The sequence below is a fragment of the Panicum hallii genome, chromosome 8, assembly GCF_002211085.1.
Source record: "Panicum hallii strain FIL2 chromosome 8, PHallii_v3.1, whole genome shotgun sequence".
NCBI lineage: Eukaryota > Viridiplantae > Streptophyta > Magnoliopsida > Poales > Poaceae > Panicum > Panicum hallii.
In genome coordinates this window covers 30167726-30178923 of record NC_038049.1, presented here as the reverse complement: position 1 = coordinate 30178923, position 11198 = coordinate 30167726, and the positions used below count along the sequence as shown (strand labels likewise).

The 11198-nt window shown below is 39.3% G+C and overlaps 1 protein-coding gene across 1 annotated transcript; it reads left to right on the top strand.

Annotated features, from left to right (window-relative positions):
• Nucleotides 1–516: 516 nt before the first annotated feature.
• Nucleotides 517–6779, top strand: LOC112902801 (SUMO-activating enzyme subunit 1A-like). Its single transcript, XM_025971982.1, has 10 exons — nt 517–744; nt 1125–1176; nt 2058–2253; nt 2623–2702; nt 2822–2938; nt 4241–4294; nt 4911–4977; nt 5133–5236; nt 5310–5417; nt 6267–6779. The coding sequence occupies exons 1-10, from the start codon at nt 650–652 to the stop codon at nt 6384–6386; spliced, it is 993 nt and encodes a 330-aa protein (XP_025827767.1). The 5' UTR covers nt 517–649; the 3' UTR covers nt 6387–6779.
• The last annotated feature ends 4419 nt before the right edge of the window (nt 6780–11198 follow it).

Here is an 11198-nt window from a genome sequence, read left to right as displayed (position 1 = left end):
GTTTTTTTTACATGACTACTACTGTTTCAGTGCCAGCAACCGTCAAATTCTTCCTCACGGTTCTCATGGATCATCTGTCCAAGTTCGTGGCCGATTTGATATATTTCTTCCGTAGGTATGTCTAAAGCGATCGATGTTCTCCATTCTAATTTCCAAATCGAAGCACTTTTTTTACGGTTTTGCAATCTTTTTCTCTCCCTCTCCTTCTCTCTCATTGCAAGATTTCGTTACGTTATTGGGATCAAAGAATCTAATTTGGGATCATTTGAAAGCCTGGAATTTCACACGAATTTTAGAGTATACTTACTAGCTAGGTGGCTTCCAGTTTCTACCAAATTCGACTCTGAATTTCTGATGATCATCATGCTGCCCTATTTTTGTTGACGCTTAAGCTTCCGGGCCATTCATCTACGCCGTTCATCCGAAATGTACGGCTGTGCTTCCTCTCCACGATGACGCCGAGGACCCCCCGCGTCACGTGTCCTTCCATTTGGTCACCGAAGTCAAAAGGGCAATAGGGGAAGAAACGAAAAAAAAAAAAATCTCCCACGAACTCTGCCAAAACCCTTCCCGCTGTCCCCTCTCCCGATCTCCCCGGCGGCTGACCCGAATCCGCGTTCTCAGGCTCGGGTTCCGGGCGCTCGCGGCGATGGACGGCGGCGGCGCGGAGGGGGAGCTCACGGCGCAGGAGACAGCGCTCTACGACCGCCAGATCCGCGTCTGGGGCGTCGATGCCCAGAAGAGGTGCGCCGCCGCCCAAGAACTCAACTTTTATTATTATTATTATTATTGGCCTTTTGTTCCGCTTCCTCTGTTCCTGATTTACTTTAATTTTTGCTCTATTTTGCGTTTTATTTTTCAAGCACGCGTTGGTTAATTTTTGGATAAAAATTCGATCCTTGGTGGGTTTATGATTTATTTCGGATTTATAGCAAAGTTTCTGTTTGCCTTTTCATCGAGGTTTTGGGTCCCAAAGCTTGCATTTTTATGTGAAAAAACTCTAATTGCTGCCGTTTCACATGTTTGCTGGAGCCCTCCCCCAATTTCTGCTGCCTCCCGAATTCAATTTCTTGATGCATCACATGCTTTTGAGCTAACTGTTATATCTTTGTTTCCTGGAACAGGCTAAGTAAGGCGCACGTGCTTGTGTGCGGCATGAACGGAACCACCATTGAGGTAAACTGATTTTGCAGTTGTACTGTTAGTATGGGAAATCCCATTACACCGGTATCTCCATGCTCCACTTGTATTTTGCTAACTATTCAATCAGTGACTGTACATTGTAATGAAACTGGCTCAAGTTGCTTTAGAACCTATTCCAAGTTTAGCCACTGCTTTGAATTAGTTAAATTTTTGTTTCAAAAAAAGAAATATTTGTAAATTTTTTTGGCATTTGACTAATACTATTCTGTTCTTAAGTGTGTTTGTTCTGTTTCGTAGAATCATACTTTTTTTCTTGTAAATTCTCATCTTATCTGAAAATATGATATTGCTAGTCGTTCTTGTTGATTAGGCACTACTTGTTGGTTGTCTCCGCTGTTAATTTGATTTTCGTTTGCTTATTCTTCCAGGTTGTGTAGCATTTCAGTGGAAAAAAACTCAGTTCTTTGATAACCTTTTTGTTGAAATTTCTACTTTATTGCCTCCCTGTTAGATTATCTATTAGAATTAATATCATATGGTACTTGAATGCTGAGGTAGAACCAAGTTCAGGAATTTATTTCAATTGTCTATGATCTTTTTTGTTTGTGAATAAATGTGAAGTTGTTGAATCCTCTTGTTCTGATGTTGTTTATGAGTAAAAGATGGCACTAAGTTTTAAGGCATCAAAACACTATCATTGTGTTAATGTGTTTACAGAGAACATGTTGAATATGAAGGATAAGATAACAGACGCATGCTAACTTGTTTATTCATTTAAAGTTTGAGTTTGCACTGCATTGAGGGTCATCATTTCTTCTATATTGATCGAATTTCACTCGTAACTTTTTGTATGGTATTTATTTAAAGCATTACCATATCATGCACTGAAAATTGTTTCTTTATGGATGCTGTAGTTCTGCAAGAATATTGTTCTAGCAGGAGTTGGTAGTTTATCCTTGATAGATGATCACATGGTCACGGAGGACGATCTGAATGCAAATTTCCTGATTCCTCCTGATGGGAGCATATATGGTGGTAGATCTCGAGCGGAAGTTTGCTGCGAGTCTTTGAAAGATTTCAATCCTATGGTTCGAGTTTCTGTTGAGAAGGGTAAGTTAAAGTTTAAACTTCTTGGCTTGCTAGTTTTGAGGTCAGAATTAAGAAAGATATCTTCCTTGCATTCTTGAATTCTTGTGATCCTAGCCTGTCTTGTACTGGTGGGAGATGCTATTTCAATATGTACTCTTGAACTGATGGTTGTTCTTAAGAAAAAATTCTTGTAAGAAAAATTATTTACTGAGTACAATCTGTTTACATATTAATTTGTTTCATAGTTGTTTCAGAATTTCACAAAATTTGATTTTCCTATAAAATTTCTAAATAGGTGCAATTATGCAAGAGGTTATGATATTATTGTACTGCTATGATCTTAAATGGGTTTGATTTGAGCAAGTTTTTCTGATTTGCTGTTTCCTTCAGGTGATCCATCACTGATTGATGGAGAATTCCTCGAAAAATTTGACATTGTCGTAGTTAGCGGTGCATCTCTTAAAACAAAGGTGCAGATTCTTCTCCGGAGCTAGTTATTACCGCTGCTTATTTCCTACTCTGCTTCCATGATTCTACATAAAGTTTGTTGTCCTCATGATGTTTTTGTATTTGTTTTGTGTTCTATTAGCTGTTTATTAATGAGAACTGCCGGAAGAGAAGCAAGCGTATTGCATTTTACGCTATAGACTGCAAGGACTCTTGCGGTGAAATATTTGTTGATTTACAGAAGCATAGTTATGTTCAGGTATGCTGCATATCATAATGTGTTTATTACTTGTTCTGCAGATCTGTCAAATAGCAGTTTTAGTACGTGCAATTTTGAGAAGTAGGAGAAGCTATACTTTTTATGATCTAAGCATCCTTTCACAGCCGCCTGCAATTGAGCTACTTTCTGCCCATAATATTTGTTCCTTTTCCTCACAATTTTTACTGATTGTTCATGCATGTATTGATGTAAGATCATTGTTTCCCCCCTAATGTGCTGAGCAATCTCTGTTTCAAAAGTTGGCAACTAGGCGTTTTTCTGCCTAGGGTGGTTTAGAACCTCATGTAACTGTGAAATTGGGATAAATTAGAGATGGAGAAAGGTGCACTATTGTCATAGAATTCATGGTTGCAAGATAATTTTAACTATGTCTTATATATCAAATTTCGTCTATTTAACATGGCATTACTCTAGCCGCCTGCAAAAAAGTACAACAGCCTAGTCTCTCCAATGCAGACAGAGCTTGATTACCTTTGTGTTTTTTTACATTGTTTATAATTAAGTATTTGCTTCTCCTTCATACATTTCTATAGAACAAAATGTGTCTATCATACAAATAGCAAAATTATCAGAACAAAGTTCAGTTTTCCTTGATTGACTGGTTGCGCTGCAAAGTCTTGATATCATGGTAAATCCTGGGTATTTTGTGCTATGACTTCTAATTATGTGCCCTCTCATTGGTGGTGTTCCAAGGGCTGCTTGTTGCATTTTCCTGTCTAAAGGAAGAGATACAAAAATTTCTGGCATGTTGTGCTTAAAGCATGGAACAATCTCGTATCATTAAAATTGGGACTGAGTCATTTTTTATGCACATTCTCATTAGGTTCAATCACATGATGAAAAAGTTTCTTAGACCAATCACTATCATTTGAGAGGCATATATGGTCTTTTAGTGTTTCCTGTTTCTTATGCTTTCCTGATTATAAGTTAGAAATCATAGTAAATTCTTGGTACTTTTTTGCTACGACTTTAGTTATGTGCCCTCTCATTGGTGGTGTTCTGAATCCTGTTTGTTGCATTCTCCGGTCTAAAGGAAAGAGATACAAAAAATTCTGGCATGTCGTGCTTAAAGCATGATCAGTCGTATCTTCAAAATTGGGACCAAGGAGTCATCTTTGATGCGCATTCTCTTTAGACTCAGTCACATGGTGAATAGTTTTCTTAGACCAATCAAGATCATCGAGAGGCATATATGGTCTTTTAGTGTTCCTTATGTTTTCCTGATTATAATGTTAGCTTCTGAAAGTGCCTTCCTGAAGCTCTGTCCATTTTTGTTTCCAGAAAAAGCCTGGAGGAGAAACTGCACAGCAGGAGTTGACATATCCTAGTCTTCAGGTAGATGTTTTAGGGGTTTGGAGTGATTGATCTTATGTTGATAAAATCATTTGACTTAGCCATAACTTGTTCATGTTTTGCACCACTCAATATAGTAATCTTTTGTGGCATTTGTGCAATCGAGTATTTGTTATGGTTATGCTGTAAAAGGAAGCTATCTGAATTACATATCTATATTTGAATATGATTAGTATGGCTATATTTTCTACAAAAACGCAATTAGCTTGACCTAATTTAACCATGGAGAAGAAAAATTAAAATAAGAAAAACTGATGTTTGTTGATTTTAGGTTCTCTTATTGTTCTAAGGTGGAAAACTAGTTTGGATCTTAACCAAACTTTTTTGGTCAATATAAGTAGCTCTTGTCTTTATAGTGTTCTGCATTGCCTCTACCTATATGTCGGTTTTTCTATTAACTGACTGCCTATTTATGCTGGCATATTCTGATACTTAAATGCTCAAAATGGTATACTGCTATTGGAAGACTTCCAGATGCTTTAATTGTGAAATGTATTTCTCCTGTATTTAAATATACAATGGCTTGCCTATTTAAAAACTTAGGGAGTAGAATTTTATTCAATCAAACGAGATGATTCCATTCATTTTGTTTTTGCAGGAAGCTATCTCGGTACGATGGAATAATCTACCCAAGAAGACAGCAAAGTTATACTTTGCCATGAGAGGTGAGGTTAACATGATTTAAGACAGTACTGCAAAAAAGAGAAGTCCTTGTTTTAGTGAATTTCCCAAATGGTAGAACTTAAAACGTTCTGATTTCAACAACTTTGTCCTACTCGATTCCTCTAATGTTTGTTGTTTTTATCATATCCTTTTGCAGTCCTTGAGAATTATGAATTATCTGAAGGGCGCAGTCCTGGCGAAACAACACTTTCTGATATAGCTGCAGTTTTGTCTCGGAGGAAGGACATGTGTGATAAAATGGTATAGGAGTTTTTAACTGTCTTAGTTAAGCTCATATTCCTTCTGATTATTTACATGGTATTGTAAATTGCAGTCTTTGAGTGAGTCTCAAATTCCTACTGCTCTCATGGAACGACTGCTAGCAGCTGGAAAGAAGGAACATCCTCCTGTATGTGCCATCCTAGGTGGTATTCTTGGTCAGGTAGGTTATATTCTAATCTATGAACTACCTAGTCTGAACTTCCTAGTATTTGTTTGCACTGCATACCTTCTTATCTTATAAACTATGGCTGTTATGGATATCTGTATTCTGTTTTATTGTTAGGTTGTCTTGTGAATACTGGGGGAAGAAACTAGGTAACTGTAGTCTGTAGATAGTATATGTGGTGCTAACTGGGAAGCCTCCTTTCCTAAAATATGGAACCACATCAATGAGAAAGGATAAACAAAGTGTGTGGTATGTCAGCAGAGAGGGTAGGGGGTATGGAATTACTGAGTATGCTGTATATGTTTTTGGGTTAAGATCATATATAATTAAAGCATCTTCTGTAAATTTGGTGTGTGTACTTTTCTGGCCTCTTGTGTATATGGGCAGAGGTCTAGTCATGATCTGTATCAGCGAATCCATCTGTATAGAATTAAACAACTCACACCTACTTCAGAACAAGCTTAATTACACAGAAAGATTGCAAGTTGAGTTGGAGTATCACACAAAAGATAATATATATTTTCTGTTACTTCTGAAGAAACGCACTTATAGTATAGAGCAGATCTACATATGCAAAATCATCTTGAACTAGTACTATGGTCTTATATGACTCTAGGTTGGTCCAAAACCGAATTAATTAGCAGATGGAAATAACATGGGACTTCAAAAACCTGTGTCCGGATTTCCCTCCTGAAATATTGATACAACTTTAGTGTTTGTTGAATGACTAGCATCCAAAACAGTACCTGATTTCATCAATGTCTAATCTACAAAGAACTTCCGCATTGTAGTCCCATTCCTCTTTCTTGTTAGCACTGTGCTTAATCTTCATCTTTCTAACAGGAGGTGATTAAATCAATATCCTGCAAGGGTGATCCAATCAAGAATTTCTTCTATTTTGATGCGGCTGATGGTAAAGGTGTCATGGAGGATATCCCCCCACCACCACCTACTGCAAACTGACGTGCTCAGCTACCTAACTACCAACTCTACCTGGTTCACTAATCCTTGCACCCACTCATTAGCATCGAACATGTAGCAACTTAGATTCGTAGCCAAGTGAGAAGGGAAATTGGCTTCACTCCAATGTGGCGTCTTAGGAATTGTATCAGGCAGAAAACGTGGCAGTATGCACTAACAATTTCAAGCTGAAGTCTGGATGGTTTCCATGCTTTTGGGCGTGATGGAATCCTTTGTTGTCTCTTTACCCTTTTGTCGAATTTGGTAGCCGTGGTTGGGAAAAAATAGAGTGAGATGGTTATGATATAGCGGTGAAGTAACTCCAGCTATACCATCATGCCTGTGTACTGTTGCATGTTTCATGTTTGATTACAGTGCCTGTTGCTTGAGTGGCTCTCTGCATGTGTGTAACAGGTGCTTGTGCCAGCTTTGTTTGGTTGCATTACATAAAATAGTTTCACTGGTACCAGATCAGGAACAACTATAGTGTTTGGTTCTAGTAATTGCCATATTTTCGCTGGGATCAGATGTATGAAGTTTTTAAGTTTGGACTCACCATATTGGGTGCAGCCTAGGATGAATGTGGTTAAGGTACTTAAGAAACTCAGATCGATCCAGTCAGAAAGGTGAAGCTTATTCCTTGTGTATTATTGAGATGGGAATGAACTTTTTATCCTTTTATTCTTACCTTGAGGCTGTGATGTTACTTCTTGACCTAATCCACTGCATTAGATTTCGACATGACTTGGCCTATCCAATCTTCTGGCTCTGAAGTGGCGATCCCATCCACTTGTGTTAAAGTCACTTCTGAGCGAAGTCTATTCCAGTTCAGTTCAAATATCAGTTTCTTTCCTGTAGCTGCTTCATTCCTCGTGGTCGCTTCACAGTCTATTTTGCTTCATTTCTGATCTGTATGTAATATGGTTACTGATAAAAGGATCAAACAGGAAACAGGAAACAGGAAGATACAGATCTCGTGTGGTCATATTCAATTGTAAAAGGTTAACTGAATCGGACACGAAAGAAAGGCACGTGCCATCTGATCTGTCAGCATATAGGACATGAAGGAAAGGTACTTTCCGTGTCCATATCAAATTGCGGCCACATTCATCTTCTTATCTTCTTTGCCAGAAAATCACACTCAGACCAAAGGAAAAAAAACCTTTGATGTATTTGAAAACTATATAATGCAATTTAACCTGTGTCGGAGGATTCTGAATTCAACCGGTGCGACGCATATTTTTTTCAGGGTTCGCTTCCCACTAGCTACAAGCTGGTACAATGCCCTCAATGAATGAAAGAATAAAGGATTGAGCAGTTTTGCAGTGACATGTGAAGAATTATCCACAAAGAGCTACAAAAATCCTGCAGCTATAATTTGTGGATGGAAAGAAAATGAAGATCATTGCTCTATCACACAACCTGTACTTGTATGGAGTAGCTGTACATGTTATCAACTTTATTCCATCCTCGGACGTTCTTCCACTCTGTCAAGAACTTAAAGGCCAGCCTTACTTAATTAAAAAAGTCTTGTTAAACAAATCTATTCTTGGAGGGGACCAGGCACCCAAACATCCATCTCATCAAAAGTATCCCAATGATGAGAGCCCTGTACAATAATACATGCCTAGAATACAATAGGTACATCACCAACAACCCCTCTAGTTATCAGCCTCCTCCCCAATCATAAGCTCACATTTCTTATAAATTCCTCGGTCCCCTTTATTTGGGTCCTACTGTATGATTTAGCCATTAAGTAGATCCCAAGCATAGTGCAATGATTCTTGCATTGGTAGCTAGGATCAGATACATGCATGGCATATATCACATTCTCCCATTTTATAAATCCTAAAGGGAATGACCATTGTGTGTGCTACTACTAGTACCATTATCTATCCATCTGATCAATGATTTGCTCAAGAAAAAGAAAAGTGTGGGGGTAGTGTTGTGAATTAGCTAGAGCAGGACCTAGGCTAGGTAGCTGCTCCACCAAATGTGCAACCAAAGTTAATGATTTGTTGTACCATAACCTAGCATGTCACACAAGAGTAGAACAATGATAGGTTGATAGGTGGTGCAAAGGAATGGGATGGGATCAAGCAAGCTGGCAAAGATCCAGCCAGCTACCAATGCATGGATGGCTGCTGTGACAAGTGTGCCAAAGGCAGGGCATCAATGTGGGAAGTTTGTAAAGGGGAGGGAAAGTTGCTTGGTAAAGAAGAGGAAGGTGCAATGCAAGGGAGAAAAGGTTATTTGATCCCATAGATTAATTTGCATATATATGCAGAATAAGGTGTGAAAAGGTGTGCTGTTCATCTACAAAGCGCGTGAGGATCAGGCATGGCCCATCACCGCCAACAAAAAGAGCCCAGGGGAAGGTCATATAATACTTGGGCAGGTAGAGACGTCGAGGGAGAAATCAGGGATAAACTTATGCACAAAGTAACCTAAAGGACATAATAAGTAGGATTGTGCTAGTAATTTGCATTTCTTTTTCTATAACCATTACGAACATGGGCTCATACCTGATCAAGTCCTCTCACTCTCTCTCTCTCTCTCTCTCATACACACAGTTAACTCCATGATCTTCCTAGTTCTAGATGTGTACAGTTCAGTAGTCAAGATGTGTGTTCAGAAAGTCAGTGAACAGGCTAGCTAGATTTGTTTTGCCAGTCTGAAGTTTCGGCTACGGGCAGTTTACACTGCGATGCAGCAAAGTCAGTCTGACATAAACATGTCAGGTTTGAATAGCTGAGCAAACCCCGGTCTGTGTGTCTTTTATCTTTTGATCAGTTTGTCTCCCGTGTCAGATGGAGCACATGACATGCCTTTGACAAATGCCTGAACTGTCACAGTACACGTGTCGTGCTAACCGCCAGCGTCCAAATAAAATCTTTCTTGGATTTTACCATCTGACGAGTACGGCTGCTTGAATTGCCTGCGTCCTGCGTATCTTTGGTTTCTGTTTAGGGTGTCGAATGATTATTTATTTTTCGAATCGTATACATCATGTCTTTAGTTAATTTATTATTTATGAACAGACACAACATGTACAGTACACCACGTAAAAACAAACTTTCAAGTACTGATAAATTGACTTAGGGGTATTTGCATCAGAAGATTTGCTATCACCGCCATCATCGGTGGAGTAGCCAAATAGCAACATAATAAGGAGAACAAATTCACAATCAGTGTTTTTGTTGGAGAAAACTAGGGGAATTGCTAGAGTTGCTAATTGCAACAATTAACATCGTACCAAGATTGTTCATTCAAAAAAATTGTTGGTTCATCCAAAAGAAGATTTTGGTTCGTTCAGAAAACATCGTACAAAAATTAGAAACACAACAACGATAGCTTGGTAGTACAATCATTTCATATCCCTGCCTAGTAACAAGGTCGAGTATCACCCTAATGCGCCACACCACTGCATAGTGATCACCAATTCACCACTATCAGTGGACGATCGAGATCTGAAAATTTTAGGAGAAGGAACAATAGATCTAGAACAAAGCAACATGGAAGCCGATGTGTTTAACATGCAGACCCATACATAGCAAGCAGTAGGTAGTGTTCGAAAAGATAGAGCGATGAGCAGCATCGAGCGTGAGGGATGCATCTGCAATGACCGCAGCAATGCGGGAAAAGCTCCTTGGGACCAGAAGCAGGGGAGAGAGGAGATAGCACAAAGTTGAAGTCTATACCTTGCCAGTGAATTTGAGACCCCACGTACCGTTCGTGCTAGCGAAAAGGTGCAACAGCCATAACAAAATATTTGAGCATGCATAGGGCTATAGCAACCGGATATGGGAGAACATGGAAAAAAAGGAAGATTATTTACTTCTGCTCGTACACAACTGAATGAACCACCCAACTAAATTTTCTTCTAAAATCTAAGCATGACTTATCATGTACAACAACTAAAGTTCTCAAGCACAAATTTACATCTCTAGTCAAAAATATAAAAATCACATTCATGTCAAAAATGTAAATCCTTATATTACTTATAAAAATATAAAATATATGTTTCTATATAACTATTCCCTTTTTTCTTAAATTTATGTTCCAAAAAATGCTCTACTGATAAAAAATATAGACTCTACCACAATTTAAGCCTTCTAGAATGTCAGACCCGGGGCTACGGGGCTGTATATATAACGTAGTTTAAACAGGGTAAGAGATAAAGCCCGTCTTATCTCTTATTTATGTTATTTTTTACTCGTTGGAGTAGGAGATAAAGCTAGTCGGTACAGAAGGAAACTACCCGAGTTATACCCGGGTACGATTCCTTGGCTAGTATTGACTAGATCCGTATAACCCTGACCTCCCAGATATATAAGGGGGGCAGGGACCCATTCAAAACATGATCAACAGTATCAACACCTAAGGGAATACAAACCACCATACAGGACATAGAGTATTACGCACCTCGCGGTCCGAACCTGTCTAAATCTTGTGTTCCTTACACCTTCGAGTTCCTGATCTCGGCGTCTCCTCACCTAAACTTACCACCTCGGGTATATCCCTCGATGGGCAGCCGGTAAAACACCGACAGTTGGCGCGCCAGGTAGGGGTGCGCATCGAAGATCTACTGGAGAACTCGACGGTATCATTCAAGTTCACCAGTGCCGTGCTCCCCGAGGGCACGACGCTCGTTTTCGGCTTATGGGTCTGCGTCGCAGCTGGCGCCCACCGTGGGGCCGATCGTCGCGATCATTGGGCGAATTTGAAGGATCTCTTCAACAACATCAATCCACTCAAGGTGGCGGATTGTTGCTTCGTACATATGCATTGGCTACATTGACCTCGACTACTCGG